A 16,355-nucleotide genomic window follows, 5' to 3' on the forward strand; every position below is an offset into this window, starting at 1 on the left:
TAGTGCTTTACAGCCCTCTTTAAATGGTTTACAGAGTTAGAATATTGCCCCAACAATCTGGATCCTCATTTTACCAAGGCTGAGTCAACTTTGAGTCAGTGAGACTCGAACTGCTGAACTGCTGGCAGCCAGCAGGCAGCAAAAGTAGCCTGCAATACTGCATTCTAACCACTGCGCCACTGCACTCTTAAAAATAAAGTCAAAAGCCTAAAAAGGGTTTACAGACATTTGAGTCAATGGATAGTTAATATCTATTACTTAATACTTAAATCTTTCAGAAGCTATAACGGGCCGTGTTAAACATAGTGGACATGGCCAAGTATAAAATGCTACTTTGCCAGAAGGAAAGCGATGCTGCCTCTTTATCTTGTCCCCTTTTGGCTTCTCCTTATCTATCCTTCTCAGCTTGTTTTGCAGACTAGCTGCCACCATACTCCATTCTTATTTTCAAAGAATGCTCATGGAACTCAGATAATTCTGAAGGCTGGAACTTTGCTTTGCAGAACGTCACTTTCCCAATATTATTTTGTTAAACTTTAAAAGTCAAATCAGGCAGGCAGATGCCAAAAAATACACTGGTAAACTGATTGAAGTTTATAAGAACTCCAGCTAAGAAATAAAATTCACCAACGTGTCCTGAAAAATTAATAAAGGCAAAAGAACATCATTAGTAACAGCTCCCTTTATTTTCCCGGAAGGACTGGGAATCAAGCAAGTCTTTTTAGGAAGCAAGTAAAAACTTTTCTCAGACAACCTTTGGTTCTTTTTTATAGCTTATTCATTTCCACTAGAAATCTACATGTATCGTTCCCTTTCCCAAGAGATTTTTATAAGCACTAGCGTTGAAAAGGTTTATATCTATTGTTTTGGATACTTGGTGAACGTACTTTTTCCCCCTTGGATCCTTGATTTCCAGGTTTTCCTATGTCTCCAGGATCACCACGACGACCCTGAGCAAAACAGAGTAAAATTATTATTTTTAAATCAAACTCCTAATGTAGATTACTTCACTGAAATGCTAAACAGCTGCACAAACAGTACCCAGACATGAAGATACTATCAGGAAAGGAAAGCCAAATAAAAATATTTGATTATCAGTGAACTAGAGCAAAATTCAGACCAGAGCAACCTTTCAAAATTAAGACTTCTGCACTTAATATAGCTTTTGGTGGATCTGTTCTCGAAGAGGAAAAAGACAATGTATTTATTTTAAAATTAAAACAATTCTCATTTGTTTTTGTTTTCTGTGCATTTCATCCACTAATATGTGCCAAGAGGAGACATTTTATTAAAATTTAAATATTAAGGCAGAAAATTAAGGATCAAACACTATAGTACATTTTTACATTTGAATGTCATAAAAAGAAAGAAATTGGAAGCTCCAAATCTTCATACAATGATTGATACAGTGAATTGTTTCACAAGGTTTATATAAGGAAAATCTGGCACCTGCATCTAGATACTGCATGCAGCTCTGAAGTACCACCCTTCTGGGTGTCTTTTAAGACTAGTAATGCAGCCTGCTTTTGAAAAGCATTAAAAAAAGCAAAGCTAGAAAGCATCAATGGTCTTACAGCTTCTCCTTTTGGTCCCCCAAGTCCTTTCTCGCCTGGACTTCCCTTGAGACCAGGAAGACCAGGTTCTCCTTTGTATCCTTTTGGTCCCTTTAAAAATAAAAGAAAAACAACAGGAACAAAACCTGTTAGACAAGGCTTTTGGACAACAAAAGGTAGTATTCCAGAGGATTATCTGACTTGATCCCACTGAATCACACTTTCAAACGTTAGATTTTTGCAAATTTGTTTCCTGTCTCTTGTAATACAAATCATTAATTAATTATCATCAGGGTGGAAGGGCCAAGTTTTAAGGAGTCTATCTAGATTTCTTTAGCCAGTTTTTTTTTTTAATTGTTTTTGGTCCTGCTAAATATAGCTCTGAAAATAGTGGATTGGAAGAAAAAGTCTCTCCAAGAAAAGCATTACTGGAAAAACGCTTACCTTCAGACCATCTGCCTACAGATAGTTTCAAGCACAACATTAGAGAGTTCAATCAATAGCATGGATCAGGGGTCTCCAACCTTGGCAACTTTAAGCTTGGAGGACTTCAACACCCAGAATTCCCCAGCCAGATTTGGGAGTTGAAGTCCTCCGGGCTTAAAGTTGCCAAGATTGGAGACCCCTGGCATGAATTGTGAAATTTGTACAGAAGGGAGTGCAACTGTTGGATTTTGCAGTTTGGAAACACATACTCTCTTAGGTACTTTATTTTAATCATACTTCCAATAAGCAGTTGTCCCCAAATGTAAATGTAAATGAATGCCCCCCCATTAACATTTACTTCGTTTGCTAGAGGAGTTTAGTTTATGTTTAGCTCAGTCTAACCAAGGTTCCTATTTTCCTAACTTTTTACAGTTGCTATAAAAGGAACATAGATAGATATATCATATCTGCATTTTCAAATCATGTTCCTGATGCACTACAGTCAGCGTGTGGCTCTGAAGTTCAAAGAATTTAATTATTTCAGAAAAGTCACAAAGTTATACATACAGAACTTCCGAGTTCTCCATCGGGACCAGGTGGGCCATGTTTGCCAGGCCGGCCAGGATCTCCCTGAAACAAGATGTAGTAAACAATGCATGTAAGTTACAATTTAATTATAGTTGTCACAGTTACAGTTGTTACCATTATAGTTGTCTTATTTACATATGCATGCATGTATACACATATTACTGGAATCAGAATGAAATTTGTCCCAATCAAACTATGTTGTGGTCACGCCCAGCAGAAGGATGTATGGTGGAAGCTGAGAAGGAAATTGAAAGTGTGGAGAGAAGGTGAGTTGAGTCAAAAATTAGATGAAAGAGAAGAGAACGAGTGGAGCAGAAGGGACTAGCATGGGACAAACCAGATTCAGAGGTCTAAGTGCAGGCAAAGGAGCACCAGCTGGGAAGAGATGGCGAGGAAAGGGGCAAATGGCAAGGAAGAAATGATTGGAACCCGGACCAGCAGCCAGTGAAACCCAGCAGTAAAAGAGATGCTCCAACAAGAGTTGGTCAGAAGCAAGCGAAGATGTAATAAGTAACTCCTACCTAAAGTTGACACAGTAAAGGCTAATCCATCTAGCCTGGTCTGAGAAAGGTGGCTGGCTGGAGCAGTGGTGTACTTTGAAGGGGGCAAAACTGTCTCTAAAAACTAGGCTGAAAGGGGAGGAAACTGTCCTCTCAAATAGACAAGGACTGTAAAAGTTAGTGGAACTATATTCACCAAAAGGTGAAGGAGGTGCGGCAAAGGCAGTGTTATTCTCACTGCTGATACATGTCTCAGAAGAAGGTCTCCCAGGTAGATCTATTTATCCCAGAAGTCAGAGATTAGGGGGGGGGTGTGTGTGGGGGTGGAAACTGTTAAACTTTACTTTTAAGCTACAAAAGAGAGAGAACAAAAAGAAGAATTTGCAATGGATCAGAATAATTTCTTGTATAGGGAGTCCAAATTTTACCAGCCAATGCAATTTTTCTCCAAGTCACAATCTATGGCCTGGGACATCCATGAGAAAGTTAGCAATTAGCAACAGAGGAACATAGAGATAGAAGACTACAGAGATAAGAAAAAATAGAGCAGGATTAGACATACGCATAAGTATAGAAACAAAATAGGTAATACGATTCCACATTCAGATACAGGAAAACTTAATTTTGTGCCATAAAACAGTGATCCCCAACCTTTTGATGCCGCGGCCCGGTACCGGCATCAGCTGGCGCCATGACCCGGTACCGGCATCAACTGGGCGCCGCCATCTTTTTGAAAAAGTGGCGGTGACAGCGCTTCCGTGAGCTTTTTCGGTGTAGAAATGGCTTTCTACCGGAAAAGCTCACTGAAAAGCTTAGCGCCGCATCTTTTTGATGAAAAAAGTGTTTCGGTGAGCTTTCTACCGGAAAAGCTCACCGGGCACTTTTACCAAAAAAGATGGCGGCGCCAGCAACCAGACGCCGGTAGACTTGTTCCACGGACTGGTACCGGTCCGCGGACCGGCGGTTGGGGACCCCTGCCATAAAACATTCCCCGATAGGAAAAAAAATCAACCAAACTTTGTGCCCTGGCTCATGCCACCCGCAAAGAACTAATCAGAGAAGCCTGCTTGATTTCTCTTGCCCGTTTTCTAAGCATCCAGAATTACTGAGAAGCATCTAAAGCAGCTTTTCTCAATTTCCAGCCATGCAGACTTTAAATTAGTCCCTCCTTAAAACAAGCTGCATCCCATTCTGATAGTGATGGAAGAGCTAGAAATAAATGACTCATTTTAAATGTAATTTAACAGCAGTGCATTGAGGCAGAGGAATGCATTGTGCTTTCCTCCTTTTAAATCATCCCTCACTATCAGGCCTGCCAACTTCAGCATAGCCTGCTTTTCGGGCATCCCACCATAAAATGTACATGCGGGGATGGGTGAGGAGGAGATCAGGGAAGTAGGGAGTAGGAAGGGGGAGAATGACATGGTTACAAGAACCAGAGGTGTCAATCCAGATTGAACTGGCTGATCAAAGATGGAGCATGAGATCGGAATGCAAAACTCCACCGAAGAGCAACCAAACCTCAAAGCCATTCCCAAAGCATCTATAGCAAATACTACTGGACACTGATGGTTGGTCAAGGGGGGTGGGCCAGGGAAGTGGGAAAATCGCAGGCTTTGGGCAGGAACATTCAGATCCAGCTTTGCTTGCACTGTAACTGCTTGACTTCAACCATGGAGTTGAGGGTCTTTCTTACCTAAATGCTCAAGTTGGGACAAGCCTAACATAATTTAAGCTGGATTTGAATTCCCAATTAAACAGTTCACCTGTGGGAAAAGATTAGCAACTGGGAAATGGAAAGAGACATGCAAGAAAAACGTTCTCTAAATGGCTCTTAGCTGTCTTCCTACTGACAACAGCATTTTCCTTACCTTACTTTTCAGAATTTCCAGCTCCCTTTTCAAATTGAAACTCATCATAAGACTTGTTTTATTATAAAGGTAAAATCAACTGAACACAGCAAACCTGCAGTTACTTTGTGATGCTGCAGAGAAGCTGCCTATCTCCTCACCAGGCTTGCCCTCTGAAGGTGCTCTGCAGTCGAAGAAAAGAGCAGAGCTCCTTGAAGAGGCTGCAAATGGACCACTGATATTCCCACACTCCGAGAAGCACCTTTTGGAGGTCCATTCCAAATCTCAGCAGAGCCCTAGGATTCCCTGAGTGAAGAGCAACTTCCTTTTGTTTTCTTACTTTGTAACCCAAAGTTCTAAAAATCTTTTTTTCAAAACAAATCTCTACCATGTTCCTTTCCTTTTACTATCCTTTTTCTAAACGAAATATCTTGAGAAACTGTCTCTGTTTCTCAACTGAGAAATCAGCCAGATTAATGCACTGCTTTTGTTTGAATTTACTCTTCCTGACCATGTCATGCTGCCTTTAGTTTCCGCCAGTATGGAATGGTACAGACCTTTATCCCTTCCTCTCCCGGTGACCCTTTAGCACCAGGGCCTCCTGGGTAGCCATCAGGACCCTAAAACAAAAAGTGGGGACACGGGAGGATTTAGTTAGAAGCCATTTTCATTTAGAAAAGTAGAATGTAAATAATAGGAAAGTATTCTGTGACTGTAGACATCATAGTATAATAATATATTATATAATAATATAAGATTTCACATGAGGTGTGAAAACACCTCATGATATCCATCCTGATGCTTATTTTTTTCCCTTGCTTTAAGTAGATGGCATTTTAGAAATGCACCTGAGAGAATTCAGGTAAGATCTAAGTGGAATTATTTGGTGGCAGTATAATAGGGGAAAAAAAGTAAAAAGACTCTGCATATTCGGAGGTAGATTTCACCCTTCTCAGAACTTTATATGGTACAAATCTGAATGCTGAGGACGGAATCCAGTAAAGTAGTAAACATGATGGCTTTGCTTACATATCAGTTCTGCCAACAACCAAAATTATGTTAAACTTTTTACTTTCCAAAGTGAAGCTAGTTCCCGTGTCTTTTGTACAAAAGGTGTGTGAAAGTTTCATACGTTTTATGAACTTTAATGAAGTTCACAGCTTCTGTTCAGCATAATGGTGTAATTCACATTCTGAACTTTAAAAAAATATGCTGAGAACTGGACACACTAATAATAGATCATTATTCTAGAGTAGAAATTGAAAGGATGGTAAAATTTGTAAACTATTTGTGAGCAGAACAGATTTAAGATCCAGCAATTGCTAATACTGCCTACCATTCTGGCATTAGTCACATGCCACAGGTGTCGATATGTAATACTTATTGTTGTGTTGTTTTTACTGTACTTATAATCTGCATCCTCCTAAACATGTCCCAGTCAGCTAATGCTAAAGCAAAAGGTAGAAACATATTATCAAATCATGTAAAAACCAAGTAAATGTACACATTGCCTGTAAAAAGGGAAGACAGGTTGCATCCCACCCATTGATACATACTTGAATTTGCACTGCTATGGTACAAGCAGTTTGACTAATGTGACTGAGTGTGTTTTATAGAGGTGTGATTGTTGGTGGATGTTACAGTATTATGATTGAATGATTACAGGCAACTGAAAAGAACCATAAGCTAACTATATATCCATGGTGCATTAAACATTACTGAATCATTTTTCCCTAAAGGATTTTTCCCCTTTCTACTATTAATTCATTGATTAATTTGTTTGCACATTCTGAAAGTGCTCTTTCAGAACACTCTGTATCACTGTACTTTATTATTCACCTTGAAGATCTGTACAAAATTTGTAAATAAATGTCACCTTCTTGTTTCAGTTTTTCATTTGTTTTTATTGACAAACAAACCAATGCCATTTATTTATTTTCAAGGTCTGTTTTTCTTAAAAAAAAAACCACTAATATTTTTTAATCATCCATAAAATTCCCAAGTCATGTTGAGTATAATAATCTCCTTTGCATACATTTTATAAGAATATGAAAAAAAGAGTTGACACTGTAGAGAAAGCACTCCTACCCTTTCGCCTGGGTCACCCTTACAGCCAGGAGGTCCAATCCGCCCCATCCTGCCCTGAAAGCATTAGATATGAAAGGAGAGATTGTGAGCAATGTTAAACAGGGGTTGAGGTGGAAAACCCACAAAGGTACTTAAATTTCTTCTTCAGCACCCTCCACCAGCAGTTCAGGACCTCTTTATTGAAGGAACTAGAGAGAGATTGAACCAAGAGGACTGAGCTGCATTTCAGAATGAATAAAATAGAATCACAGGCCTGGAAAGGGGCCTTTCAGGCCTCGTAGTTCAACCCTCTGCCCATGGCAGGAGACCTTGTATCAGCATTTATATCTTTTTTTCATCCTCCCAGGAGTTACATAAGTGTAAAATATCTAGGTGAAATCTTAATTCATTTTAAGAAGGTTTTTTTTTAAGCCATTGTAATAAAAGTTGTCATTTTTCCACTGAATGTTAACAGCATTATCCTGGTAAGCTGCAAAAAGTAAGGCTGGGAAGTTGCCTGAGGCCTGTTTTCCATGAATTGCCTTACTTCGATTTAACAGTAGCAGCCAAGTGCCAAGAGAAGAGCAGTAACTCCAGTCTAAAAAAAGTTGTGGGTGATAAGGCGATAACTCATAGGGGCTCCACTAATTTTAGATGCATCTCAACTATTCAGGATCAATACACAAGATGGTGTGGACAAATTTTCAGACAGGTCAAATGACTTTTTCTGTAAATTAGTTATTTTTCTTCCAATTAAATTAAATGAAATGAGGATGTGGATATTAGAGTACTTCAAGAATGAGACAGAAGAACTTACCAACAAGCAATGAATATTCAGTTACAAAATGAACAGGAAAACTAATGATCTGCCTGGGCCATTTTCCTGTTTTAGATTGCCAATTAAAGCTTATATTTAGGGAGCTCATTCTCCTTTAAAAAGGCATTTCATCAATGTAAACAAAAGACTGACATTATAGTGCTAAAAACCAGACTACCTTCTGTCCATCAGTGCCATTTCTTCCAGAAGTACCACCAGCTCCCTGAAATCGAAGACCAAAAGCATTAGAGACAGCTTTTTCCATAAGACCAATAGTGAAATAATGTCTTATGTTCCTCTGTCAAACCTTACCTTTCGTCCATCTGCTCCAAACTCTCCCTACAAAGGATATAAGAAAACAAGATGAGTCAAGCCCTGCTTCCTTTAAAAAGAAGCCACAACAGCATGACAGCCAGTTAAGAAATCACCTGGGACAGAGTGAAATAATTCTGTGTCACTAAATATTACCCTAGAACGGGGGTTCCCAACCTGGGGTGCTCGACGATATTCCAGGGGGTGAGAGAAAAGTCCAGGTAAATAATAGGATATTGGCTATATGTTGGCATTTTTATTTATTATTTATTTCAGGGGGTGCGAGGTTCGAGTGAAATTTCTTTAGGGGTGCGGGGCAAAAAAAAGGTTGGGAACCACTGCCCTAGAACAAATGACATGGAAGGTCTTCCCTACTCCTATACCCACTACCAGACTTCAGTTGCAATGTTCAGCCCCGTCTGGCCAATTGGGTTAAAAAAGAAATTATTTAGGGATAGAAGTTTTACCAAGGTGGCTCACAATAAGAAAGTCAGAAATGATATCATAAATAACCTCCCAGCAATTAGCCAGACAATATTAAAATCAAAATACAACTGCAGTTTAAGAGCATTTCAATAGAGCACAGGACCACTGCTTATTTGGTAGTGATCCGGACTGAACAGTGCTTCCAACACGGAAACTAAAAGTGCTTCAGGCATGTGGGGAAGGGGGGGGGGATCCTCAAAGCACCTCTTTGCCACTCCTTCAGTAGCTTCCTCTTTTCCTAGGAGCTCCATAGAGCAAACCAGTAATAGCCCAACCCAGAAAAGGCTGCTTTGGGCTGAAAGAGTTATGCTAGAGAATATAGTTCTGCTTTCCAATCCAAAGCATTGCTCTGTCCTAGTGGCAGAGGTTCTCCTGCATTCCAGGAGCTTGTTTCAGCCCAACCCAGGATTGCAGGTTCTGCATACGGGGAAGGCCTTTTGCTTCAAAACCTTTAGCAAAGGGTTCTCTGTCTGGTTGCTGGGTGGGTGTGGCCATGGTGGGCATGGCCTAGTCAGCCTCCTGCGTCGTGGGGGGACGTTTTTGCCCTCCCCAGGCTCCGGAGGTTTTCCTCGAGCCACCGAGAGGGCAAAAACGGCCTCCCGGGCTCCGGAGGTCCGTTTTTCACCCTCCCAGAGCCTCCACACGGGCCCTGCACCTACCTGCATGCAAAACGGGCCACGTGGTGGCTCCTGGGAGGGGCGGGGTGGGGTAGGTGGGGTCAGCCAGGAGTGGAATTTTTTGGGGGGGGGTTCTCTGAACTTCACAGAACCCCTGTGAATCCCCAGCAGCCCACCCCTGACTTTATCCCCAGGAAAGGTGACAGGGAACCCATTGCTCAGGGCTCTCCTTGAAATGCAGAATTATACTAAATGAAGCATTCCAATTATAAAGCACACTTCCCAAAATTTTCTGAATGTGTAAAACTGCCTTACCTTCTCTCCTTTTAGACCAGAAATACCCTGGAAAAGAAACAGAAAGTGCTTTCAGTTAGTGTTTGTGGCTATAGCATAGACTTAGTTCTGATATGCTACTCTGACTAGAGTGAATTGACTTAGATTTGTTTTTTTAAAACAAGTTTTATTAATTTTCAAAACACACAAGTCATCATTATCCATTACATGTTTAAACCTTTTTCCATTATAAATTTAACAAGTCAGATAAACTATAATTCTGTTTTAAACCATTTCCATGTAAACATACAAAAACCTCTTATCCAATTTCTCTTTATTTCTCTTTACTCTTATTCAATTTTATTATTATTATTTCATCTATTTCTTTCTGACTTAGTTACTATTATTCTCATTCTATATTTCTGCAAGGTTTTATTAATTCTCCCCCAAAAAAAAAACATATACACAAAACATTAAAAAAATCTTTTTGAAAGTAACTTGGACCCAGGTATCTCTCTCTTCATGGACTTCAACTATATTCATGCTCATCTTACATATCATTACTTATTTTATTTACCATTCTAAGTCTTCTATATTAACTTCTCCACATATTTCACTCTTCTTAATTCTATCTTAATTAATCATCTTAATTTAAGTCATTATATTTGTATCTTTTGTCCATTCTTTATTGTACCTTTGTCTCATTCCTTATAAAAAAAGAAATTTCTCCTGAAATCACTAATCAGAGTATGATGCCTTTCTATCTCCCCACTAAATTAATCAAGTTAATCTTTAAAATAACGCCAAATACCCAATCCGATTTTGCTTGGTACATTCTATCTGAATAGTACATCCAAAATAATTAAATACATAGTTAAACAATAAATCTAAATATTAAGAACAAATACTATAATAAAAATTTTGTAATAACATCAATACCATAATCTTATTAAACTCTTTAATTAAAACTCAATATTCTATACCTCCCCTCATATTATTAAATTTTAAAACCAATCATTATTAAACATTTCAACATTTTAATCTCTTATCAACTCTTAAGCCATTTAAGTTTTCTATTTCTAATACAATACTACAATATCATCTTATGTACCTTGCAAAATCTCTTTGAAGAAATTATACTTTATCCTTTATCCCTAAAAAGATTCCTTTTTTCCCATTTAGTTTCAAAACTTTGTAGCTTTTCTCCATCTTTTCCCTTTCTTTCTTCTCCCAACAAACCTTTCTACCCCCTTTCTTCTAGCCTCTGCCTCACTGGCTTCCCTTCTCTGTCGTATTCCTTTTCCCTTTTGTTTACTATCATTATATTGATTTTGCACCTTATTTTTCCCTTTCTTAAATGTTTTTTAAATCTTAAGTCCTTTATTTCTCTTCCTTTCCCTCTTCCTTCTTTCTTGGTCGAGTTCTGAGATTTATTAAAGATGGCTTCCTCTCCTTCTTCTTCTTCTTCTTCTGCTGTCTTTATCTGTTGTAATGTTTGTTGATAGTTAATAAGCGCCATTTCTAAAAAAAGGAAGGCTTCTTTCAAACCAGCTTTACCATTTTTTTTTGCTTGTTCATAATCTTTTCTCAGTTCCTCAATAGAAAGAGCCATTATAAATCTTTTCTTTTCTTTTCCCCTTCTTTCTTCTTACAACAATCAGAATATTCCAAAGGAAAAATAAAACAGTCCCAAAGTTATCAATCAGTCCAAACCAAGGCAGAGTTCTCACTTTCTCCTCCTAGGGTAGTATCAATCAAAGAAAAAGAAAGTCCAAATCTGTTTCTTAAAATCTTATTGCAATATATTTTAGTCTTTCAATCCTTAAGGCATCTCCTCCAACAAAGTCTTAGCATACAAATATTTTTTTTAGTCCTCTCTCTTCCCACTCATCGCTTAAAGCCTATTTTCACCTAAAAAAATAGGTTTCTTAATATTCACTTATTTATTCCGTAGGAAAAGAGGGTAAGCTTTCCTTTCAGCACCATCAAACTGCCACTTTTTCCTCTTCTCGAAGGTATCATTCAGAAAGTCATACTTTTCAGGAATTTTGTTAAATATATCTTAGAGTCCTAGGAACCAAGAAAAACTTTCTCCTTTCAAACACTTTCTCCACTTCCTCCTGCGCATTCTTACCCGGCTGCCAGCTTCTTTGTGGCGGCCATTACGGACCGCCGCTGCACCTCTTGGGAAAAGGGGTTCTGCCGGCCGGGAGGGGGTCTGCAACACCCCAAACCCCTCTCCGGATCCCCCTACCTTCAGCTGCCCCTGCAGGGCAGCCTAGCTCCGCACCCGTCCGGATCGGAGCCCCAAAAGCGGCTAGCGCAGCAGGGATCGCGCAGCTTCGCGAATCCCTGCCGCTCGCTCGACAAACCGAAAGTCGTCGACTTAGATTTGTTAATTAGTTGATTTAAACAAATACATTTAAGTAAATGATTAGTTTGGAATTTATGCTCTCCCAACTTGCCTCAATCTATCTTCTCCTATGTCGTGTCCTCCTGCTTGGCCCCTGGCTTTGGCCCCTGGATTAGACTATACACTTAAGGCTGCTTCTGCAGGCTATCAGTTGCGGTGGAAGAGTCATGCTTTGCAAGCGATTCCCACCTGATTCTCACCAGGTTTTCACATTTCCATTTTTTGTTTCAGTGCTCAGAAAATCTCTTCTAATTTCTCTATTGAATTCACACAACGTTTCATTTTCTTTCTATCGTCCAGTATTTCTCTCAGCTGGTGCTTTTTGGGACATAGTTCATGTCTTTCATCAATGTTATTGGGAAGGGAGTTCCACATCTGTTTCGTCGCAGTCTATAAAACCTAAGATGAACTAATTGTTCCCAATTCAGGAATTTTTAGATATTGAACAGGATAAAGGAATTGATATCTAATCAGCCCAACAATCATTTTCCCGAGTTAATTATCTGTCCTATTTTGATAATCAAAATAAATTTGCTTTCTGCAGCTTTAATGATTATTGGTTACTACCAAGATCTCTCTCCCTCTCCCTCTCCCCATCTTCCCCTATCCCTCTCCCTCTCATTCCCTCCTTCTCTCTCCTTCTCTCTGGAACTCTCTTATTCGGTCAAGTTCTAAGCACAAGAATGAATGCTTAAAAGTGAGACCCGAAATGATTTACCTTAGGCCCAGGGTGTCCAATTGGACCTTCAATTCCTGGATCACCCTATATGTAAAAAGAAAATGCCATTATTCCTTGACATAATCTGCATAATATGTTCATTTATCTTAGGCAGGCAAAATATGTATTACTTACATTAATTTGAACAAGGTAATAGTTGCGTTATGCAATATTATTAATTGCATTTTTGTAAAATATACAAAACTATTTTAAAAGAGTTGAAAGAATTGTATTATAGTTTTTATAGGCAGTGACGATTATATTTCTTTTGCCCTATCATTGCAGTCAACTACATCAAATGTTTTGTTTATTAGAGGTCAGTGTAGAATGAAAGCAAGCAGCATAAACAAACTATACAAACTGCTTTCACACATTGTAAAAAAGATATAGGCTTGGTTCTGATGTATTGTTAAGCTGTGCTGAAGTACATTAGCAAGTTGGAGAGTCAAATGTACACTTTTTCTTCATCTTCCCTATCCATTCACAAGTTCTGATTGCCAGAATTATCAACCAATGTATGATAAAGTGCATGAGCCTGGGCAAAAGAAAGTCACTGAAAGTCACACCATGTTACAACATAATATCTGGGTCAAGCCTGTTCTTCCTTCTGATCCTAACAGAAGGTAGATATGGATGGAAAGCTAATAAATGAGTGAAGGATGCACACACTTCTTTAGATTCCAGTTGCTTTCTACATGCACACATAATATATAAATAAAGACACACACATCTTCAGTATCAGGCATATTTTTGCATTGAGTGGAAATGGTCTGTTAGAGCACACAGACTATAGACATCGGTATAATAACATGCCTGTTGAAGTGATCCTGGGAGGCTCACAAAATGATAAACAGAAAATATTAAAAAAATAAAATCAGCAAAGATTAAATAGAGACTAAAAGCCAAGAGGATGGATGACACAGGGTGAGGATCTTCTCTCTACTCCATCAGCCACTCTCAGCATAGAACATACCCGGCAAGACCTTCAACAACAACGATATGAACCTTATTTAAAGTGCATATTTAGATATGGGGAATCCTAATCTGGAAAGTGCCCTCCCCAGCATGGCTAAAATGGGCTTTAATTCTTTGACCCCTAATGAGGATCTAATTTGTTTTTAGAAATCTGATGTATTCCACTTAAACTTCTATTAATAGAGAAAAAAAAAGCAGAGAGAGAATCTGTATTATGATTTAAAAGAAAAAATTAATTGGAAGCTTTTGATTTTCTTTATGAATAGGGATAAGAGCAGCATGATAAATGAATGTACACAGATTATATAAATAAATAAATTCTCATTAAAGCAAGTTGAAAATCCTATGACCAAGATAATATACTGACTGAACCTTCTCAAAGGAATTCAGATACTGATTGAGTATCACAGGGTAATTTTAGAATTAAATGCCATCCTAAAACTGTTGTGTGAGTGAAAGTCTGATTCAATATGATCTTGTGTACTCCATGTTCAAAGAAACAGCAATTGTATAGCACTTATTAGAAGTCTCCCTTTTTTCAGTTACTTACTTGTCGTCCTTTTTGCCCAAAAAAGCCTGGAATCCCCATGTTCCCTTTCGCACCCTAAAAGTAAAATAAATAAAATGATTAGTTCAGAGATTTCCCATTAAACAAAAAGTTGAATCAACTCCTATGTTCACACATCATTTCATGTGGCTTGTTGGCTCGGGCTTTTCATATTGTATCTTCAGAGACTATTCAATGCCATGCTTCTTGTTCAACCTACAAATCTGGAAGAAATCCTGTCCAAATCCTTACGTTTGCAAAAATGTAAGAAGCTGAATTGCTTATATTCTATATACAGCAAATCGGTCCTCAAATACTAGAGAACTATGCAGCTGTAGAGGAAGCAGATTTATAGGGAATAGACTGCAATTCTCAGTTACACAACTATCTAAATTATGAATGTAAAAATCTGGTACAGTTTAAGAGCAAAAGTTGACTCATCAATTGAGGCATGAGTCTATCATACTTGGCTCAAGACTTTCATATAAAACTTACGGAACAGCATACAGTATATTACAGAAAGTTGTATATTAGAATAATGATTATTATACATATTTGTCTACTGATCCTCTTTCCCTATAACTCAAAAAGCAAAAATTAATATCAGAAGAAGTAGCATTAAATGAAATATAATCAGGAAAAGTTGTACACAGATTTGTATATCTTTGTGTTATATACCATATTCATGATGTTAAGGGAATGTATATTAAAAAAAACAAAATGTATTTTTCTTTGCAATTTTTAGAATTCAAGTTAATCTGTATATAGTCTAAAGATAAGTGACTGTGCTGAATTAGTAATAAACTGTGATTATTGTATAGACTTCCTCACTTCATTTCCCCAAAGCTGCAACCCATGAATGCATGAGTCACACTCTTGAAATTATATCTTTGGTATTTTTAAGCCATTAATGTGGGCTTTCTGTTGAAATCCTTAGGAAGTATAATACACAATCTGCTCTTTCTTCTTACATGTTTATTGTCCCTTTTGCCCTTATATCTTTACCTTTTGTCCTTGAACTCCCTTTGGACCACGTGGGCCTTGAATTTCAAGGCAGCTCATTTTATAGCACTAAAAGAAAAAGAAAATACAGGTGAAGATTTCATAATATGGTTTCTGTTCCTCTTCTACAAGGGTATCTTGGAGATGTGTGGGGCAAAGTTATATGTAATAGGAGGACGGTCATATTTAATCAGTCTCATTAAATAACTCCACTAAAAACACTTCCTGCTCCTCTGTTATATTTCTATTTATATTTATAACTATATAACTATATATTTATAGTTATATTTCTGTTATATTTATAAGGCTGTCTAATCTGATATCATGCACTTGTGGGTTGCCTTCTGGATATGTGAATTGCACATCCTTTTCTAAGGATTTTGCAATAGGAAAAATAATTCCGTTTCTGTTCAGTTTTTGTACTCTATCCCTTTGTTAATATTTCTGAAGACAAATCCATAAAAGAATTAAGCTGGACTGGATAGATTTCTATGACACTGCAACTCAAGCTAGAATTTATTTTCTGGTAAAAGACGTCTCACTGCATCAGAAGGGGTCTTCTTCTTCTAAACAGAATGCACAGTTGGCAGTGATTCGAAACCTGCAGCTGCATATGGTTTCCAAAAGTTCCTATTCATAATATTGTTGTATGGACACAACCTGTACACTTACCTTTTCAAAGGCATCATGTTTCTGTTAGGGAATGAACAAAAATAAAAGAAAATTATAAAACTGAAACAAAGAAACCAGCATAGCTCTTTCTTTTGAATCTGTCTGGTTAAGCATGTTCCAACAATGTCTGGTTAAGCATGTTCCAACAAAAGCAAAGATAGCTTTTTCTCACCCCATTTTAAAGGAGATATGCAGATTGTATGGCTGATGAGAATTCTTGATTTATCAAACGCAACAGATGGAGTACGGCTATTTTAGTAATAATGACTGATATTCTGCTTAAGGTTTTTTTCTGCTTGATCCTACTTGCAATCAAATCTCGGGCTTCAGATTTTTCATTTTGCCATTTGACATGGAAATCCTAATGCTTTCAAAACTGGATTTTAGAAGCAGAGAAAACGATGCAAAGTATATAGAAGACATAATTTTGTGGAAGAAGTCCAAGATTTGATCCTGGAATTTTCTTCTGTGGCGGACTATGCATGTCAATACTAAAGGGCTCAGATGACTGTACAGCAGTGTGCAGCGCATGGGAACAA

General features: G+C 38.0%; 1 protein-coding gene across 4 annotated transcripts in view; it reads right to left on the reverse strand.

Moving 5' to 3' along the window:
* The window catches only part of COL6A2 (collagen type VI alpha 2 chain), a 51,600-nt gene that overhangs the window by 26,172 nt on the left and 9,073 nt on the right, over nt 1–16,355 (reverse strand). For all 4 annotated transcript variants that reach the window (XM_087949282.1, XM_087949283.1, XM_087949284.1 and 1 more), the window contains exons 4-15: nt 15,817–15,837; nt 15,148–15,213; nt 14,146–14,199; nt 12,621–12,665; nt 9,532–9,558; nt 8,114–8,140; nt 7,980–8,024; nt 7,006–7,059; nt 5,475–5,537; nt 2,547–2,609; nt 1,575–1,664; nt 888–950 (exon numbers count right to left, since the gene is read on the reverse strand). In XM_087949282.1, coding sequence (XP_087805408.1) covers nt 888–950; nt 1,575–1,664; nt 2,547–2,609; nt 5,475–5,537; nt 7,006–7,059; nt 7,980–8,024; nt 8,114–8,140; nt 9,532–9,558; nt 12,621–12,665; nt 14,146–14,199; nt 15,148–15,213; nt 15,817–15,837 — 618 coding nt within the window. The remainder of the gene's footprint in view (nt 1–887; nt 951–1,574; nt 1,665–2,546; nt 2,610–5,474; nt 5,538–7,005; nt 7,060–7,979; nt 8,025–8,113; nt 8,141–9,531; nt 9,559–12,620; nt 12,666–14,145; nt 14,200–15,147; nt 15,214–15,816; nt 15,838–16,355) is intronic.

This window comes from Notechis scutatus, chromosome 1 (assembly GCF_049901735.1).
Source record: "Notechis scutatus isolate UNSWTSFEM ecotype Mainland chromosome 1, rNotScu1.2, whole genome shotgun sequence".
Lineage (NCBI taxonomy): Eukaryota > Metazoa > Chordata > Lepidosauria > Squamata > Elapidae > Notechis > Notechis scutatus.